Source organism: Mustela nivalis (genome assembly GCF_964662115.1).
Source record: "Mustela nivalis genome assembly, chromosome: 1".
NCBI lineage: Eukaryota > Metazoa > Chordata > Mammalia > Carnivora > Mustelidae > Mustela > Mustela nivalis.
In genome coordinates, this window is record NC_139020.1 from 199,908,133 (window position 1) to 199,929,490 (window position 21,358).

Here is a 21,358-nt window from a genome sequence, read left to right on the forward strand (position 1 = left end):
CTTTCCAAATAAATTCTTTGCTCTCCAATTCTCGCTCAGGATCTGCTCTGGGGGAAGCCAACCTAAGCAAAATGTGACTTTCTCTGGGTACTTTTCTTCAATGCTCCCTTCTACTCCCTACTGCCGGAGAAAGCACCCATTGTGTTTTATTATAATCACTGGCTTCGGATGAGTCTCTTCCAGCAAACAGCGAGCGAGTTTTCTAGAAGTGGGTCTTATTCATCTTTGCATCGCTGGTATTTTCCCTAGTCTGTCGTGCAGGGTTCAAGATGTGTGTTTGCTGGCTAATGAAAGCTGATGTGTAGGTAGAATAGATGCAAAGGGGCAAGGCGGCCGAGGTCAGTGCTGCACCGTTGACCCCATATAACCGCTATAAGCCACTTGTGGCTATTTCAGTTAAAATTGAAAGAAATTAGAAATCCAGTTCCTCAGTCACAGGGGCCACATTTCAAGGGCTATATGTGGTTAGTAGGTGATCCTACTGGACAACACAGGTATAGAACATTTCTCTCTCTCTCTCTTTTTTTTTTTTTTTTTTTTAGTATTTTATTTATTTACTTGACACAGAGAGAGAAAACACAGACAGGGGGAGTGGGAGAGGGAGAAGCAGGCTTCCCACTGAGAGCAGGGAGTCCTATGCAGGGTTTGATCCCAGGACCCTGGGATCATGACCTGAGCCAAAGGCAGACGCTTAATGACTAAGCCACCCAGCTGCCCCCAAAACATTTCTATCCCTGTAGTTAGTTCTATTGGACAGCATGGGGCCAGAGGGCCAAACGGAGGATACTGAATCTGTGATTTGGTTATGTGCCAATCTGTGAGGGTCCCAACGCTCTAAAGGTTTCAGGGATCTGGATATATGACCAAGTATCTATACCTTGCACCTGTGCCCACCTGAGGACAGACACTACTTCACCAGACAAGAGAAACACAGTGATGTATCGTTAAGTCTTCAGATGATTGCTTTATTTACATTCTGGCTGAAACCACAAAAAAGACAAAAGGTACTTCAGAGTTTCCAATGCCCTTTTGGCTGGTAGAATGGATACCACATCAGAAGAGCAGCCTAGCTTTTTTTTTTTTTTTTTTTTTTAATACATAATTCTAAAGTGTTGTTTATGTTTTTAATGGCTAACCTGTTCCCATAGTTCAAAAGCCAAAAGGCACAAGGGTATTCAGAGAAAAGTCACACTTCTATTCTCCATCCTCCTCCCTCCCTAAAGATAACCAAACATCGCTGTTTCTTTTACTATTTTTTTAAGGGATGAGGAATGAACCCAAACACCGCGAATAATCTGTTTATCCCCTCCCCCCTTTTTTTTCCTTTTTAACATAGGATACATGCTGTTTTTGTCTTTGCTTTTTTTCCAGTCAATTTTATATCACTCCTGGGGCTTTGACCTTTCCTTCACCGCTGTCTCTTGGCTGAATTCCTCTCCAGGTTCTTCTGGCACCTCTCTTATTACCCACTGATCTCTCCTTGCCTCACATGTGCCCTTCTCTTCTAACCAGCTCCCTGCATGGTTCTGGGGTCTCTATTTCATCTCGCGTTACCGGATTTATCTTCCTAACGCGCCACGGTGATTATTCTCCTCCCCTGCTCTAAACCCTTCAGTAGCTCCCTTTGTCTTCCCAAAAAAGCCCAAGATGCTTGCCTGAAATCCGTGGCCCATCCCAACCTGCCTCCCACCCTCCTGTCCATCCACGTTCATGACCCCTCCCCCCCTCACCTTTGTACTGGGCATCCCACTGGTTTCAAGTGTCTTTCCCGAATCCTCTCCCGAATTTCCAAATCCTGCCCTTTTTTCAAAGACCTACTCAAAAGCCACTTCTTCCATGAAGTCTTCCTCCCTCAGATTCCAACTAAAAATGGTCTCTCCCTTCCTGGCCCAGGGAGAGCACTGAGGATGTTTCTTTTTGTTCTGGAGTTATTTGTTTCTGTCTCACACCCTCTAGCAGATGTCTTACAGGGCAAGGACTAGTGTTTATCTTACACATTTTCTGCATCCTTCACTTAACTTAAAGCAATGTTGGTGCATCCTGACTGTATCACCTGGTACACAGTTGTTGAATGAATGGTAAGCCTGGTGTTGAAGAGGACAGTGTCTACACATTTCAGGGCTCCAAGAAGTCTCAGTGAGCGAGGTCTTTATTCTCTCTACTGAAAATATCAAATTGCTCTTCTTTTACTGAGTTGCTCATAAGAAATCTGGTCATTTGGTATAAACAGGAAATCCATTTACTAATAAACACACTTGAAAAGGGGGGGGGCACCTGGCTGACTCAGTAGGCAGACCATGCAACTCTTGATCTCCGGGTTGTGAGTTTAAGCCCCACTTTGGGTGGAAATTATTTAAAAATAAAATCCTTAAAAAAAAAAAAAAGTACTAGGAACAAGGATGACATGCCATTATGCTGCTTGAGAGTACATATACATTAAAAAAATGAAAAGAAAAAACCTTTTCATCAAGCAAAGAGAGAGCTAGTCATGTTAAAAGGATTGTGATTGAGATATTGTATTTTGTGAAATATGTTTCATTTATGCAATAGCTGGCTGAAGTTAAGGTTTAAATTTAAAAGGATTTACCTGTAGGTAGTTGCGTGTTGTAACTCTCTAACACTCAGAAGCATTGCAATGTATATAACTTTTCAGAGGACCAAACAAAGTTCTATCTTTTGTGGTAGAGAGTAAGTGAACGGACTAGCCAGCAACCCCTGGTAATGCCTGGGCCACGCATATATACTGACCCCATTGTGTATATATTTTAATGTCTTTAAGAGTTTCAGCATTGAGCTGGAAGTTTAAGGGCCGGTGTTGAGGTCAATGTGGTCGACATAATGCTTCTGCTCCTTGGGTCCAGCACATTAGGTCATTTTCCGCACGTGTCTTAAAATACAAATGAGAATTCCTGTTCCCCTGTTGATGGGGATACAGAGAAGCTGGCTCTGTCTGACTTCTCGCTGGGAAGGAAAGGGATGTATTTTCCCAGGTAGGTGACCACGTGCCTGCGGAAGAAGTGGCAGAGATGCTCCTGGAACCTCTCCCCGACGAAGGCATAGATGACGGGGTTGACGCAGCAGTGCGTGTAGGCGATCACCTCCGTCACCTGCATGGCCACGTCCAGATGGTTGCTCTGCTCACAGTTTGTCTCAAAGAAGATTGTTTGAAAAGCAGAGAGGAGGAGGACCAGGTTGTAGGGTGTCCAGAAAACGAAAAAGACCACCATGATGACAAAAATGAGCCGGATGGCCTTGTACTTTTTCTTACCGGGGCATCTCAGCAGTGTTTTAATGATTCCAGAGTAGCAGACAACCATGATGAGCACAGGCAGAGCAAGACCCAAGATATTCATTCTCAGGGCATGGAAAAGCTTCCATCCATCTTCTTGGTTTTTTGGGTAGAGAGGCAAGCAGACATGTTGGGAGTCCTCCTTTTGGGACTCATGGAAGATAAATTCAGGGACGGTTGCTAGCCCTGCCAGGACCCAGGTTAGAACACTCATGATGACACCGAAAGTGACAGTCCGGGCTCGTAAGGCAAACACGGCGTGGACGATGGCCAGGTACCGGTCTATGGTCAGCAGGATGATGAAAAAGATCTCACTATATAAGCCCATGTAATAAAGCCCAGAGATGAATTTACACATGAAGGAACCAAAAACCCACTCATTCCACATAACATAGTGAATCCAGAATACCAGAGAGATTAGAAAGAGCAAGTCAGAAATGGCCAAATTGAGCAGGAAGATGTTGGTCATAATCCGGAGCCTCTTATATTTTGTGAGGATGACCACCACCACCACATTGCCCAGCAGACCAACCACGAACACCAGGGAGTACAGCGGAGGCAAGAGCTGGGCTCCCAGCTCCCTGATGTTGACTTTTTCACATGGCACTGAATCCTCATAGTCGAACACTGTGGTCTCAACAGACGCATCCACGCTCTTCATCACGGCTGTGAGGGTCTCCATTATTTTGTTCCTGTGATAGACAGATCGACAACAACAAACACCAACCGCACAATTAAGGCACGATAACCCTGAGTAAGCCACACCCACTGATTTACCCATTTGCCCACCAAATTACATGTGATTAAACAGCCTAGACATTTAAAGTTTCTTCAGCACGTATTTCAAAGGTACGTGGGAGAGTGGGAGGAGCGAGGTGTCAGGAACAACAGATGTGAAGTTTTGAAAGTCAGTGCAATTCATATGGGAAAAGTAAAAGAAATGTGTGGTGAAGAATGGGAATGCTGACTTCTGCAAGCATTGGAGGGAGGAAATACAGAGCCAGGAAAAAAGCAGGCTGGGGAATGAGAACAATACTATTATACTGGTTTTTATTGCTGTATCTTTTCAGGCATTTTGAGTTTTATGTTTCATAGTTTACATATGACTTTCAAAAGCATCTTCCTTATTTAAAGACTAAATGCTAATAATAATAATAATAATAGTGATTGTTATTATTACAAATAACTTCCCCTCTGTGTGGCCCCTTAACAAGGCACTGATGGGGAAATTGAACCTTCAAGAAATTTAGTAATTTACCCCAAATCCTCTAACAAGTAAATATACAAGTTCAGGCTAGGTCTTCAGTATCTATGAACAAGTCTTTTCTTACTAGATTCTAGTGCAGTGGTTTTTAAGTTCAACTTTTGAAGACTTCATTATTGTAATTATTATTAACTAGTGTGACCATTACAGTTCTAAGCACCAGTAACCTAGGCTCCTGCCCTTTACCTGCTCCCGATGATGCTGAGATAAGCCAGTCCTGTGCCAACAGCAAACACCTTGGAGTTCCTCCTTCATAAAGGGACTGAGTGGGAGGGATAGGACAATGGAATTCCTTAGCGGATTCAATAATTTTTAGACTGGGATCCCTAGGTCCAGTGGCTGCCTTTCTTAAGATTACAGACTTTACTGGAGAAGAAAGTGTTTCGCAGAGGGCAGTGAGTCCCTGCACTGTTTCCTTGGAAGACGTTCTACTGATTTCCTCTGAGGAAGGGACAAGTGTGAGGCCATGAATATCTGTCAGTGGGCATTTCTCAAGGTAAGGGTTAGAAATGCAATAATTGGAGCCAAAGGCAAGGCACTATCTTTGCTTCTTAATAAAATACTGGGACCGCCTCCCCACCCCCACGTGGTCAGCACCTGTCAGGGTCCTGTGTAGCCAAAGTGAGAATGGACAGGGGCAGGAGCTATTCCCAGCCATTCCTCTCCCCAGCTGTAGGACTTGGACGAGAACTTAACTTTGAGCCTCATTTATTCATCCCCAAAAGGCAGATCTTGATACCACTTGAAGTTATGTTCAGGATCAAATAAGATTAAAAAAAAAAAAGAAACTGTAAAACTGGTAGGAAGTAGGACTGAAAGAAAAGCAACGAGAAGTCATTTCATATAAAATTAGTTAAGGAAGTCAGGTCTCTTGGATAGAACCTGATCTATTTCAGTGGCTCCATCCTGATACATCCCGCTGATCAGTAACACATCCAGGCTTTTGTGGTGGAAGACAGGATTGAAAACAACTGATTTCTATGATCTTATCAGCATTCTTATTACTAACAGTATAATCCACAGTCGCGGAGAAAAAAAAAAAAAAACACCCTTTCTTTTGTCTGTTACATAGTTAACAATCACAGAGAGTATCCCTCTCCAAACTTTAGTCACTAAAGAAAAAGAAAAAAAAAAGAACAGAACTGCTCGCTCCAGAGAGCAAAAGTATAATACTCTCTACTTGCTTCTATTATCTTTCCTTTTCTCTGAGACAGATATAAAAACAAGTCAAAGTAAAAAACAAAAACAACAACAACAAAAAAACTCACTAAGGTTTTGTTTAACTTGATGGTCATGTCTTGAATTCATGTGTCACTTTCAATATGACCACCAGAAAATTACAGAATCTTTTTGGGGGCTCTAGAGTGCAACGAACAGGGAAACATGCAGGTTCTCTGGCGTCAGAAGCCAAGTCCTTGACTACTAGTTACGTGGGTTCAATGATATGAAAACGGAAATGGTTTTCAGTCCAAATCAAAATGACTATTTCAGTGTGAAATAGTTAAGAGGTTTGAAGTAAGTTCTTAAAAATCCTTTTTTTTTTTTTTTTTTTTTGCATTTTGGAAATATAGTACAATAAGAGTAAGCAGACAGACAGCACCAATAATAAAGAGAGGCAAAAAACATAAAAGTAAAAACCACCCCAAATTTCCCCATGGAGTCTACTACTAGTAACATTTCTCTATGCAGATATGCATACATGGATACACGTTTTACCCAGAAAATGAGCTCATATGACTTTAGCTGGTTCACTAAAATCACTCACAGGATAACCCGGCTGTGCATGCAAAGAAATTTCTTTAGTCTCCAAAACAATTTGATCTTACCAACTTTCCGCTGGGAAGCTGGAAAAAGGATTCACAGAGTTTAGTCCAAGGGGGTGTAAACTTAGCCTGAAGCATTCATTTGAAGGGTGGTTAGGGTTTTGCTCATTCTCTTTACATTGCCAGCTTATTTATTTGGGTTTCTGATCTTTTCTCATTAGTCCTTTCTTTTTTTTTTTTTTTTTTTAAATTTTCTATTTATTTATTTTAAAAGATTTTCTTTTTTTTTTTTTAACTTTTTATTTTTTATAAACATATATTTTTATCCCCAGGGGTACAGGTCTGTGAATCACCAGGTTTACACACTTCACAGCACTCACCAAAGCACATACCCTCCCCAATGTCCATAATCCCACCCCCTTCTCCCAAACCCCCTCCCCCCAGCAACCCTCAGTTTGTTTTGTGAGTTTTTTTTTTTTTAAGATTTTATTTATTTATTTGACAGAGACATCACAAGTAGGCAGAGAGGCAGGCAGAGAGAGAGAGGAGGAAGCAGGGTCCCTGCAGAGCAGAGAGCCTGATGCGGGACTCGATCCCAGGACCCTGAGATCATGACCTGAGCCGAAGGCAGCAGCTTAACCCACTGAGCCAGCCAGGTGCCCCTTGTTTTGTGAGATTAAGAGTCACTTATGGTTTGTCTCCCTCCCAATCCCATCTTGTTTCATTTATTCTTCTCCTACCCACTTAAGCCTCCATGTTGCATCACCACTTCCTCATATCATCAGGGAGATCATATGATGATCCAAAGGGGCACATGCACCTGAATGTTTATAGCAGCAATGTCCACAATAGCCAAACTATGGAAAGAACCTAGATGTCCATCCACAGATGAATGGATCAAGAAGATGTGGTATATATACACAATGGAATACTATGCAGCCATCAAAAGAAATGAAATCTTGCCATTTGCGACAACATGGATGGAACTAGAGCGTATCATGCTTAGCGAAATAAGTCATTAGTCCTTTCTAAGATGGCAGGGGAGATATGGGGGAGGGGCAAGCCCGGGCGGAGAGGGAAGAGGGTGCCTTGGTCTCCTGTTGGTCCTGTTTATGCGGCTGGTGTCTGCTGAGGAAGGACAGCCCCATACCAACCCCGAACTTTTGGCTGGCATCTGCTGCTTTGTGGCTAATGGCCTCATGGTCCATTCATTCTCCGTTGTGCCTGGGCATAGCGACCTCTCCAGCTCTGGCTGGAATGGAGCACTGTTTCTGCTCCTGCCACATCATTAGGCGGCTGGCCCAGGCTGAGAATCTTCTGAATTGGCAGGAACCTAGACAGCCATACTGCTCCTTGACTCCACATCCTCACCAGGTACAAACTAAGGGACACTCAAGGGTACAAACAATTATTTTTCTGCCTGACTACCGTTAACCATGCTGGCCACCCATGAGGGTAAGGAAGTGACTTGCAGAGAGACATCCTCTCAGAGGGTCCCCCTCAATTTATCAAACAGGGTTTCATACCACCCTGCCCCCTCCCCCGGCCCCCCAAATCTCTAATTTTTACTGTGTAAAATGTAATGTATACCCTCCAGGGAAACAAGCAGAGTTTTACATTCACCAATTTAAAATTTTAATGACTGTTGCAAAGTGGAATTGAAAATGAACAACTAGAATTAGAGATGCTTCTTTTTTTTTTTTTTTAAGGTTTTATTTATTTATTTCTGAGAGAGAATGAGCAGGGAAAAGGGGCAGAGGGAGAGAGAGAGAAGCAAACTCTCTGTAGAGCAGGATGCCCAACACAAGGTTCAATCCTATGACCCAGAGATCATGACCTGAGCCGAAACCCAGAGTCTGACCCTTAACTGACTGAGCTAGAGAAGCTTCTTTAGAAAATAGATTGAAGGGTACCTGGGTGGCTCAATGGGTTGAGCCTCTGCCTTCAGCTCAGGTCATGATCCCGGGGTCCTGGGATTGAGCCCTCCATCGGGCTCTCTGCTCAGCAGGGAGCCTGCTTCCCCCTCTCTCTCTTTGCCTGCCTCTCTGCCTACTTGTGATCTCTCTTTCTGTCAAATAAATAAATAAAATATTTTTTAAAAAATAGAAAATAGATTGAAGTTTGGAATGTCATTTTAATCACCAAAAAAAAAAAAAAAAGTAAATGATCCCCCCTCCCCCCCCCCCCCCCCCCAGTGCTGGTGAGATTGGAGTGACGCTGGAGCAATTATGCATTCTGGATACAACATAACTGCGTTCGGTAAGTTTAGGAAGTCTTGCACAGAACAAGAACCAATGAGATACACATGACTTTGACACAGGGGTTCTACTCTGAGGAATTTACCCAAAGGGGACGAAGCCCCCCAAACCAAACCAGCATGTTTACTGTGGCCTCATTTTCATGATGGAGAGAAATAAAGAAATGAAAAGAGTTTAAATGTTTGACAGTGAAGGAGACTTTGGATAAATCGCAGTCCACTTACTGCAACAGATTATTATGTAGTCATTAATAAAACTAGTTTTAGAGGGGCGCCTGGATGGTTCAGTCAGTTAAGCATCCGCTTCAGCTCAGGTCATGATCTAACGGTCCTGGGATAGAGCCCTGCATTGGGAATCCCTGCTCAGTGGGGAGTCTGCTTCTCCCTCCATCTACCTCTCCCTGCCACCCCTCCCCCCCTTTCTCACTCTCTCTCAAATATATAAAATCTTTCAAAAAAAAAAAAAAGAAAGAAAAGAAAAACAACTAGTTTTGAAGGGGCACCTGAGTGGCTCAGTCCATTCAACTTAAATGTTAGACTCTTGGTTTCAGCTCAGGTCATGATTTGAGATCCTGAGATTGAACCCAGTGTTGAACTCTGCACTGGGTGTGGAACCTGCTTAAGATTCTCTCTCTTCCTCTCCCCCTGCCCCACTTTTTCCCTCTCTTAAAAAAAAAAAATGGCAATGGGCAAATAATGAAAATAGTTGTAGAAGGGAAGTGGATGATCATGTTTAAAGTTGCAAGATGTGGAATTTTTCTATATCCCCTTAGCCATTAAACTGTAATAAAAAGCCAATACCTTCCAGGAGACACTGCTGGGGATATGGCAAACACATTTTCTAAAGGTAACTAGGTTGAAAGTGTGGGCAAATTTCAAGATGAAGGTTTAGTCATCATAACCTGAAACCACAAATTTGAGATCTAAGAAACTTGAAGTGGAACTCCCACGCTAGGTAGAGCGTTTGAATTTTGTTTTAAAGATCTTAACGTTTGGCTCTTGTCGATCTTGGGTGGCGTTAAGGTGAAACCACCAGACCGGGGGAGGGGAGATTTCTCTTAGAAATTTCTCTTTAGGTCTTGAGACCTGAACTGTCCAGCTTCCACGGAAGACTGAGAAGCCCTTCAGATGACCTGGTGTGCACAAGCTTGTGGATGTGTGGGCTGTGTAGACACTGGCTCCCAGATTATCTCGGGTATAACACTGTGACTGGCTTCCAGATTATCTCGGGTGTAACATTTTCCTCCTTCTACTCTGTGCATCTTAGTGCTTTTGGCAGATGCTAAAGTAAGAGGATAACCACGGGGCCTTGCACTTCTCTTGCTGGCCCCAGGTCTTCAACCTATGTGACTGGACTCTGCGTTAAGATGTCCCTGAGGAAAATGGGTTTACAGTAATTCACACCTCTCTGCCTTTGAAGAAGGGGAGACCATTTCCCTGCACCCTTGAACCACCTTCTCAGATGCAAGCTGGACCTTCCCCTAATGAGTCAGCTCAGAGAGGCCTGTTAAAATCCAAAGCCATCCCAAGTAAAACCAGTGAGCTGTGACCCCAACCCCTTTGTCTTGAGCACCAGCCCTCATGGTACTTCTGAATGAAAGAAATACTCATTTTCCAGCCTAGATCAAATAATGCATGATATAGTCAAATTCTTTGATGCATTTCTTTCCTTATTGTCAACAACCCCCTGCTAAGGGACAAAATAGCGGGAAGAAAATGGCCTCTGCATTCTGGAAGTTTATTTTCTTTACACATAACCAATGTGAGATAAGAGTCAATGATAACTGAGCCTTCCTTAGGCCATGTGCTTTCCATATGTCTGCTTCATCTCACAACTTCACAAGGTAGGTTTATATATTCCCATTTTATAGATGAGCAAACAGAGGCTTGGCAAGTCTTGGTCACTCACCTGAAGCTATTCTGTGCACGGCAGAGATGAGACTTGATCCTGTGCCCTTTTGCCCTAAAGCCTACACTGTCACTGCCTTGGGGTTCCATTTAATAAGGACCTCCACATCCCAAGATTGCATGAATGTTTATATGTATATATATTTTGGTATCTTTGTGGTTCAATATCTCATGTGTATAAATCTCTAATCCTTTTAAATTCAGTTTGACACAAGGCATGAAGTACATTTCCATTTTTTTCTCTATAAATGGGTGAATAACATCACTTTTGTTATATATTCTTTAGTATTCCTGATTCTGTTTGTGTCCTTTACATTCTACACCTCTACATCTCTTGTTTTGGTGCCGGAAACGCTCTGTTCACTATTTGGATGTATTAGGTCTTTTATGTGGATTGTCTGATTATGCGGCTCTTTCATTATTCATTTCCAAATATGTCTTATCTGTTAGAGCCTTCTGTCCTATTAGATAAACCTTAGAATCATTTGGTTCATTACTTATAAAGATAAAATTTTGAGTGGAATTGTATTACATTTATAAATAAATTTGGGGAGAATTGATAACTTAACCATATCAAGTTTTCATTATTTGGGAACATGATCTGTGTACTTATTATATTTATTGTTGTTCTTTTAGTTCTCAGTCTCACACATTTTTTTATTGTTTTTATCTCTCTGGTTTTGGGTTTTTTCTGAGGTTACGCAAATGAGATATTTTTTTTTCCCTAACGAGTTTTCTGAACAATGCTTGGTATGTAGGAAAGAAATTTTTTTTTTTTTAAACTGGTCACCCTACTGATTTTTAAAAATAATTTCCTTTAGGACTTTTAAATAATCACATCAGCTGTGAAATAGGGCTAACATCATAACCTCCTTGTTCATATTCCTCCTTTGTTTTTCTCACCTTGTGTCTTTGGTTGGAATTTCCATAGCAATGTTAAGTAACAGTGGTTCCTGATTTTAATGGGACAGGATCCTCCCCCCCACGCCCAGCCTTTCAAAGGCCTCAAGGCACGGACTAATTAACAGGCCTTCATTGTCCTTTAAGATGGTTTAAAATTGATCAAAGATCTTAAGAATTTTAGTAAGGCTCTCCAAGAGTGGACGGCAATTTAAAAACAAAATCATTGGATAGAAGCCTGAAAAAAATTAAAACAGGAGGCTTTCTGAATACTTGTGGTCTTCAGAGGAATGAAAGAATTAACATTTTTTGGGCGCCTGGGTGGCTCAGTGGGTTAAGCCGCTGCCTTCGGCTCAGGTGATGATCTCAGGGTCCTGGGATCGAGTCCCGCATCGGGCTCTCTGCTCAGCAGGGAGCCTGCTTCCTCCTCTCTCTCTCTACCTGCCTCTCTGCCTGCTTGTAATCTCTCTCTGTCAAATAAATAAATAAAATCTTTAAAAAAAAAAAAGAATTAACATTTTTTGAGTCACGCCTGTTTAAGGTTCTTCCCTAGAAACATATTTCACATGATTACTTATCTGGACAGCTGTGGGAGGTAAATGTTTTTATTATTCTTGTTGCTGAAACAAAACTGAGCTCAGGAAAAAAACAAACAAACAAACAAACAAAAAAAAAAAAAAAAACTGAGCTCAGAGCAAGTCCATAACTCATGATCACACAGAGAGCAAATGGCTAAGTTGGGACTTGAGTCCAGAAACTTGACTCAAAGAAACCTAGGCTCTCTATAGCCACACCTGCCCATCAGCTCCTACCCACTAGGTGGGGACCTTCAGTGTGGCAGTGAACACCTTTCTCAGTTTCAGCATCACTTCCGCACTGTGGACATGCACTGTACATGGAAGTCATGACCCCCCTCCAACAGTTCCCCTCACTCCCACACCCCCCTTGGCATTAATGCCAGAGCCTGGGGTCTGTCTATGGCAGTCAAAGCCAGAGACACTCTGAGCTGATCTTTTTTTTTTTTTTTTTTTTTTAAGATTTTATTTATTTATTTGACAGAGAGAAATCACAAGTAGATAGAGAAGCAGGCAGGAGAGAGAGAGGGAAGCAGGCTCCCCGCTGAGCAGAGAGCCCGATGCGGGACTCGATCCCAGGACCCTGAGATCATGACCTGAGCCTAAGGCAGCGGCTTAACCCACTGAGCCACCCAGGCGCCCCTCTGAGCTGATCTTTTGCAATATTTCTTGGGCTTGCCTGAATGCTTTTAGAAGTTATGTCAACAAGCTCTAGTCAGATGGATGGAAAAAGGTACTGCTAATTTAAGATCCATTTTATAACAAAACCTCACTGAAGTGGAAATCCATTATGCTGCTAATGAAGAGTGTTGATCCTTGGCAGTAAAGGGAGGTTGGTTAAAACCAGGCATGTCTGATAGAAGACCACATGGGGAATGATATCCCAGTTCAGTAGTGAAGTCGCTAATCTGGATTGTATGTGTGTGTGCATGTGTATATGTGTGTGTAAGTGCTTTGTCTCTTTGAAGGGATCATCCTCTCAGGTGAACTTGATAAATCATCCAAAGAATATGGAGAGGAGACCAGGTGTGACTGTCTTCGGGTTTGGTGTCACAGCCTGCTACCCTGACTCTACCTGCCCATCTGGAAGAGCCCTGTCCACAGGTGACTCCCATTGATGATCATTCCTGTAAAAACCACCTGGTGTTAATTAAGATCATGTCTTGTGCCCAAGACCCTAGATACTTTTTTTTTTAAAGATTTTATTTATTTATTTGACAGAGAGAGGACAGAGAGAGAGGGAACACAAGCAAGGGGAGTGGGAGAGGGAAAAGCAGGCTTCCCTGAGCAGGGAGCCCGAGGCGGGGCTCAATCCCAGGACCCTGGGATCATGACCTGAGCAGAAGGCAGCTGCTTAATGAATGAGCCACCCAGGTGCCCCAAGACCCTAGATACTTTTGACTACATTGGTATCTGGTGCTAAGAGAATCTGTAAGATTATTTTTCTTATATATCTTTCGTCCTCGTCAGTGTGGGATAATAATTTATTACTGTGTCTGATGAAATCACTATGTGACCTAGAGCAAGGAACTTAACCACTCAATGCCTCAGAATTCTCATGTGCAACATGGTGATGAGAAGAGTTACTGCCTCGTGGGGTTCCTCAGCCATTCATTCAACAATTACTTATAAGCACCTATGACAGGCAAGGGGACACAGGCAACATCAGGAAACAGAACAGATCAAACTTCCTGACTTCGTGGAACTTATTTTCTAGTTGAGGACCCAGAGAATAAATAACTAAAAATGACAGGGTCTCAGATGGTCATGAGTGCTACAGAGAGAGATGAAGTAGGGGGAGATAGAGAAAGATGATAGGGTGGAGTCAGATGTGGGCAATTTTAAATTGAAGAAGGGGTCAATACAGAACCCACTGAGGTGACATTTGAGAAAAAACTTGGGAGAAGTGAGGGAATGAGTTGTACAGGTATCTCTGAGGGATGAGAGCCCTTGGCACAGATATAGCAAATACAAATGTCCTGAGATGGCAGGCGTCTAGATATATTCTTAGAAGAGCAAGAAGCCCAGCGTGGCCAGAGGAGGAGTGAGGGGTGAGTATATCTAGAGAAGGTTTCAGAGAGATGTAGGGGAGAGATGGGCAGGGGTTCAGTGTAGCTGTGCATCCCCTGAATAATTTTGGCTTTTCCCTGAATGGGGTAGGGACCAATGGAGAGTTTCCATTAAAGCTGTGACATGATCCAATTTATGTTCTGTAAAAACTTTTTTGGCTGCCGTGTGGAGACAGACTGTGGAATTAAAGTTAGAAACAGGGGACCAATAAAGAGGTTGACATGATAATCCAGGCAAGACATGACACTGGATTGGACATGGTAGTAAGAGTAGAAAGGTGAGAAGTAGACAGATTGAGCATAAATGCAGAAGGTAGCACCAAAGGATATGTTAACAGATTGGATGTGAGTGAGAAATGGTCAAAGCTGAGAAGCTCCAAGAGTCTTGACCTACACGACTGGAAGGATGGAGTTGCCACCAGCTATAGCTATAGTAAAGAAGCCTGGGGCATGTCAAGTCTGAGTGTCATCCAAGTGGAGACGTCTAGCAAGTAGGTAGTTGGATATATGACTCCAGAGGCGAGCTCTTGGTTAAGATCTAAAGTGGACAGGTGTTGTCATATTGATGGTGTTTGAAGTCATGAAATGAGTGTAGATAGTAATGGATGGCATTCTCAGGTATGTCAAAAATCAGAGGTCAGAGGAACAAGGACACAGCAAGAGAGTCTCAGAAGGAGTGGACAATAGGAGGAAAACCAGAAGAGCGGGCATCTCAGAAGCCAAGTGAAGATGGTGTCAAGGAGGGAAAAGCGGTTTGAGGATAACATGAACTAACATATATGAGGACATCTAGAGCACAGAGCCAGGCAAGCATATGTCAGCTCTTCTCCCACCCCCCACCCATCGACCTTTATCTTTTAGTTCTCAAGCCTTTCCCAAATTTCTTAGATTCTTGTCCAGTGTAGTATAATATGACTTCAGAGGAGCAAGTGTCTCTTCCACCTAAACAGAAATGCTTATCTTTCCACAAATATCTAGTCAGTAGTCCATTACCCAAGGTTCTAGAAAACCTACAATGATTGGCATCCAATAATTTGTTTTAACCAGATATTTCAGTCTTCATTAAAATATTTAGTTACTCTAAATGAAGAGTTTGAATTTCTACAAACAAGTCTGGATCTCAACCAAATTAAATAACCTAATGAGAACCCTAGATTATATTAATCCATGTACTCATTGATGTACCCAATGGGGAGCTATCAGAGGTCCCATTATCTTTCACAAAGATAATGTGGGTGATATGTAGAGATAGAGATAGAGATAGAAAGATAGAGAGAGAGATATATAGATGAATTCTCAGAAAACTGAGGACAACCAAAAATCAAGGAGAGTTCTACTGGACACTTCATTCTGACCACCTTAGGATGCTAAGAAATGATCACTTCCCATAATCTGCATAGAACACTTCCATTAACTTAATCTATATTTGTATGAAAGAAGTTGCTTTCTTTATAAGAGGAATATTTTTATTTCAAATTACATGTGATTTATGATAGAAAAGGGAATACACACAATCATATGGTTCAAAACATAATACTGTGAGAAAATACACAGTAAGAAGTCTCATCCTACTTCATCCCTGTACACCTCTTCTGCATCAACAGCTGTGAGGGGTCTAACTTCTTGTCTTACCGGCAAGCAAGCTAACAAGCAAGCCTGCCACTTTTTCACAGATACCAGAGAAAGGCACATGACAATTAGATAAGGACAAAGGACCTACAGCAGGCGTGTAGCTAGATGTCCTCATTGGTTCTTCATGCTGCCAAGTTGCACAGGGGCCATGTGGAGTGGCCTGGGGAGTGGGGAGTCCCTGAACACAACAGGATTGGCTCACAGATGAACAATCTGAGTGTAGGAACCCCCAATCTTCTACACTGGGCTGATCACAAATCCGCCCACTCTTGGCCTGGGAGGGAAACATTTCCATTTGCAACTGTAAGCCAATATAAATGTATCTTCTAATCTTACCCTCTCGGTTGCATAAAAACAAAGCATTACATTCATCATCCTGCACCTTGCTTTTTCCGCTTCACAACTTAAGTTTTTCTTATTCTTTGTTACTGCTGTCGAGAATCCATTGTGTGGATACACCAGTTTATTTAGCCAGTCCCCTACAAACAGGTACTCTTTGTTATTTCAAATAATGATGCCATTGATGATCTTACACAGGAAGTTTTTTTTTTTTTTCAAAAAACAGGGATTAAAAAAAAAAAATCAGGGATCCCTGGGTGGGGTTGTAGGGTAAGCATCTGACTCCTGGTTTCTGCTCAGGTCATGATTTCAGTATCATGAGCCCCAGATCAGGCTCCATACTGAGAGCAGAGTCTGCTTGAGGTTCTCTCTCCCTTTCCTTCTGCCCCTCCCACTGGTGCTTTCTCTTTCTCCCTCTCTAAAAAAAAATAAAGAAATCTTTAAAAAATAAATAAAAATTTAAAAACCCCCATCACACACTAACTTTATGGTCAACTAGAGTTACAGGTTAGCATGTGATGGGATTTTCAAATGGTCTGAGACTACATCCAGAGCACTGTCCTAGGTCCCAGAAAAGACATTTAATGTGAACACTGACCAACTGAAACATAGTGGAGAGGAAACCCCACCCGATAAAGATGAGTTGAAGAAGCCAGAGGTATCCATCTACCCAGGAGAAAAGACACTGCAGGTAGGAAAGAGAGCAAATACTGGGGTGTATATGAAAATCAGAATCGGATTCACAGTGCTGCCCTCCAGAACCCATAGGAGGTCGTTCCTAGAGGCAAACTGAAACACTACATAAGAAAGAACATGAGCGGGATTACCCAAAATGAAAGGATGCCTTGGGAGGGGCCAAGCAAACTGGGCTTGGAGGCATCCAAGCAGAGGCTCAGTGGCTGCCTGGCAGGGACATTGCAGAAGGGGATTTCCATGGTGAGAAGAAGTTCAACTCCAGCAGTGGTTATCGGCCCAGGCTGCACACGGAAACCATGGGGGAGCTTTTGAAATCCCGATGCTAGGCTATACACTTGAGCAGTTAAACCCGAATTTCTGGAGATGGGATCCAGACCACAGTGACTCTTAAATCTCCCCCATTCTTGGATGAAGTGACATGAAGTCTCTTCTAAATTTTATGACTCTTGTTTCTGTCTCTGAGATACATACTCTCCAACCTCCTTAAGCTTAGGTGAGGAGAAAACGGGAAATTCAGGGGTGGACTAAAGAATGTCAACACTGTGACACAGCAAGTGAATTCAGTTTTAGTCTGTGCTAGTAGATCATCCAGAACAAGAGAAATCTACCTACCAGACTCTCCACCCACTTCTCTACCCAGCTCCCCCTCCCCCTTCATTTATCCATCAATTACCTATCCAACTAGCTACTCAAATTGCTTCCCACCTATGCAGTTAAGCCAGAACTCCCTCCCCTTTCACCTTTTTGTTTTGCTTTGTTTTACAGAGAAACTGGAGTCGGCAGAAAAAAAATAATTACCTGGCAGAGCACCAACCAATAGAACTTTTCAGCAGTGATGGTAGCGTTCTACATCTGTGTTGTCCAACAAGGCACTACTAACCGTGCAGCTGTTGGACATTTGAAATGCGGCTAGTGCTGTTGAGAAACTGAACTTTTCATTTTATTGAAACTTAGTGAGTTTAAATTCAAGTAGCCACATGTGGCAAGTAGTCACCATATGGGATAGTGTGGAACTGGTGACTAATATCCGTATAATATGCCCAACAATTAATAGCTGCTTAATAAACACTTCTGAAATGGACAGAAGGATGGACCAGAATAATTTTCATTCTGCTTTTTACTGTGCAGACTACACTTTTGAAGTATTAGGTTCTGTCCCGGGTACCCCATTTTAAGGGAGCTAGTATCCATCTGGAGTACAAGATAGACTAGGATGATAAAGGTCCAGAAACATCATAACAGCAACTATAGTTGACAGAATTTGGAATGTTTTGTATGAAAAATACAAGTCTTCTAACTCTCAGATTAATTTTAGTTCCTTTTTTTTTTTTTTTTGGTCTTGTATTTGTATCTCTTTGGTCTGGACCAACTTTTCTAATTTTTTTTTTTTTTTTAAGATCTAATGTATTTATTTGACAGAAAAAGAGCAAGCAGAAGCAGGTAGAACAGCAGGCAGAGGGAGAGGGAGAAGCAGGCTCCCCACTGAGCAAAGAGCCAACATGGGCTGAGCCAAAGGCAGATGCCCAACCGACTGGGCCACCCAGGCAGCCATCTTATTTTTAAAATTACATTACATTTAATTTAATTAATATTTAAATGGGGCAATTTTTAAGGTCCCTTTGCGATAGACTGATAACTTTTCCTGCAGAAGAGGAGGTTAACTCCCTAGAGCATAGCAATCTGACAGCATTGGAGGACACCGCATTCAGTCCCACATGGGCAAGGATTGTGTGGGAAGAGAATGGGATGCTTGGTGAGCCGGGAAGCTCCCTCCCTGGAACCACACACGAACCTCTCAAGCTTGAAATCGTGAATAAATACAGTCTTCTTGCCAGCTGAAGACCCAACCCAGCACTGTATTTTAGGGCAGCCAGTGGACTTCCACAACCACTAATCATTATCATTAAGTTACTAGAGCTAAGGCTATACTCCATTCTTGGAATGTGGCCAGTTCATTTTAAGTGACTTGGTTTTATCTACCTGCCAAGTGGTTTTGGATATTTTTACCAACTTCTTTGTAAAAGATTAGATTTACTCCTTATAGTTCAACATTAGGTGTTTCAAACGTGGTTGAATTTTCATTGGGTACAGGCTGACATGTTATTTAGTTGAAAGAGATGATTGTGAGGAATATGTTTTCATAGGGAAGGCATGACTATGTAATCAAAATAACATGGTTGGGGGGGGGCGTGTTCAGCATGAACAGAGGTCTCAGCTCCCCGGCTACTGGTACTGGTACTGGTACTGGACCACGTTCACCTGAGTCATGGAGAAAGAACCATTGTCTCTGCCTCTTTTCTAGGTACCATGTTTGTTAGAATGGATATCACACTTCTATATCAGTTTTCGTGTTCTGATATTTTCAGTTGCATATTCTGTACCTTATTCCGTGTTGTTAATAATTATTTGAAAATGTAATCTGTAGGGGCACCTGGGTGGCTCAGTGGGTTAAAGCCTCTGCCTTCGGCTCAGGTCATGATCCCAGGGTCCTGGGATCGAGCCCCACATCAGGCTCTCTGCTCCATGGGGAGCCTGCTTCCCCTTCTCTCTCTGCCTGCCTCTCTGCCTAGTTGTGATCTCTGTCTGTCAAATAAATAAATAAAATCTTAAAAAAAAAAAAGAAAATGTAATTTGTAGAAGTTCCTGGGTGGCATCCAACTTTTAACTCTTGGTCTAGGTTTAGGTCATGATCTCAAGGTCCTAGGCTTCATGCTCAGTGTGGAGTCTGCTTGAGATTCTCTCTCCCTCTCCCTCTACCCTTCTTACCTGTTCTCTCTGTCTCAAATAAATAAATATTTTTAAAAGGTATAATTTGTTAAGATTCCAAAAATTATACAGATATCCATGGTTATACAATCATTGTCTTATTTTTGTGTGACCAAGTTGTCCCAGATATACAATTTATATATAATGCTGCAATGAACATCTTTGTGGTTTTAAAATTATTTCCTTAAAGTAGATTTCCCAAAGTGCAATTTCTACCTATGATCATATTTCTAAGTCTGTTGATGCATTTTGCTATATTGTTTCCAGAAAGTATGTAGCAATGTATATATTTTCTTGGCACTCATAGAGATTGGTGTGGGTCTCAGCAAGCATCCATCAACACCAAGAAATCAGAAAAGAAAAAAAAACAACTGGCCAATTATATGGGTGAAAATGATGCCGTTATTGTGTAACTAATATTTATTTAATTACCGAGAAATTTTTAAACTGTAATTAGTAGTCATTTGTGTTTCCTTTTCTGTGAATTATCAGTTTGTGCCCTTTACCCATTTCATTCCCCTGAGTACATCTGCTTTTTTCTTATTGAGTCATACAATGCTTCCCCCAGGAAAATAACTCAGTCTGCGTGGTTGAATGTCACCCTCGCCACCTTCTGAAAAGAGTGACAAATACACCTATCACTTCCACGTACCAAAGACACCATTTTCCCATCGTCCTTCCCGGAGACACTTGTCAAACAACAGTTAGCTTCCATCCCCATAAATCCAAGTTTTCCAAAAGATTAGGAAGGACTTCTACCCCTGTCCTCTAGTTACAGGTCCAGGAAAAACAAATAGTCAACCTTGTAAATCCAGACGCAAAGACCAAATCAGTTGATTAACGGGTCCATCTCAGAGCCTTAGAGTGGATTTTCAATGAACACTTAAAAAAATACACACACACACACACACTACATACAAATATATGTAATAATATATAAATTAATATAATATGTTATTAATATATAATAATATAATATATAATATTATATATATTAATTATATATAATAATATGTTATATTATTATATATAATTAATATATAAATGTATTTATATACCCACTGACTGTTTCGTACAAGTGAATATCCATAAACACAAAACTATGAAGTGTAATCCTTTTGGGGTTCTCACATTCTCAACAGTTGGGAATTTATGAAAGCATAGTGAACACACCAGGCACAAAGCCATGGGCATGTTGACTACAGAGGTATAAAGCACCAAGGTGGGATGACTGGGAGTAGCAAGCACATCCTGGTAACGGGTGGGAGAAAAGAAGGGAAAATGGGAGAAAAGCAGAAGAAAATGGACATATGTCACAACAAACTCTCCCAGTTTAGCCCCACATTACCTACTAAATCACGGTGGGGGCCCCTCTCCTCTGCCTCCTCAACCCAAGAGCACCTGCCTAGACCCCTCTCTCCAACTCCTTGTTCTTAGAAACCCGACAGTCTACCCAGAAATCAGGTCTAAATAAACAACATCTATCCCATTTAATAAGTTCTTGCCCAGATGAGAACAGAAAGAAGACAAGCGGTACCTGCTACTTTAACAAAGTCCGTTATGCATCCAGTGACAGCTAAGTCTCACCACTCGAAATGAAGATACCATCTGATCAGAGACATTTGTAAGGTAGGAAACAATACGGCTTCCTCTTTTAAACAGACCAGCTGCTCAGGTTTTGCAAGTTTTCAGAAGATATCAAGTTTGGTACAGTTCTTCTTTTCTACCATTGACATGACATTCTAGAGCACTCAGTTGAGTAATCCTTGAGATGAATGCTGCTGATGTTGAACAGCTATTTTAGGGGTTCTGCATTCTCTTGGCCTTGTTCTTTTATGTTTATGTTTATGTTTATTTTTTTAGAGATAGTTCTCGAATAAGCATTGCCTTGACCTGGGGG

General features: G+C 41.9%; 1 protein-coding gene across 1 annotated transcript; it reads right to left on the bottom strand.

Annotated features, from left to right (window-relative positions):
- Nucleotides 1-939: 939 nt before the first annotated feature.
- LOC309841063 (C-C chemokine receptor type 3) lies at nt 940-21,096 on the bottom strand. Its single transcript, XM_082683912.1, has 2 exons — nt 20,996-21,096; nt 940-3,981 (listed from the first exon to the last, which is right to left on the bottom strand). Exon 2 carries the CDS (start codon nt 3,969-3,971, stop codon nt 2,889-2,891), a length of 1,083 nt encoding a protein of 360 aa, XP_082540038.1. The 5' UTR covers nt 3,972-3,981; nt 20,996-21,096; the 3' UTR covers nt 940-2,888.
- Nucleotides 21,097-21,358: the final 262 nt, after the last annotated feature.

Excerpts from the sequence above, each read along its gene's own strand:
- LOC309841063 (XM_082683912.1), bottom strand. The coding sequence starts at position 3,971 with ATGGAGACCCTCACAGCCGTGATGAAGAGCGTGGATGCGTCTGTTGAG.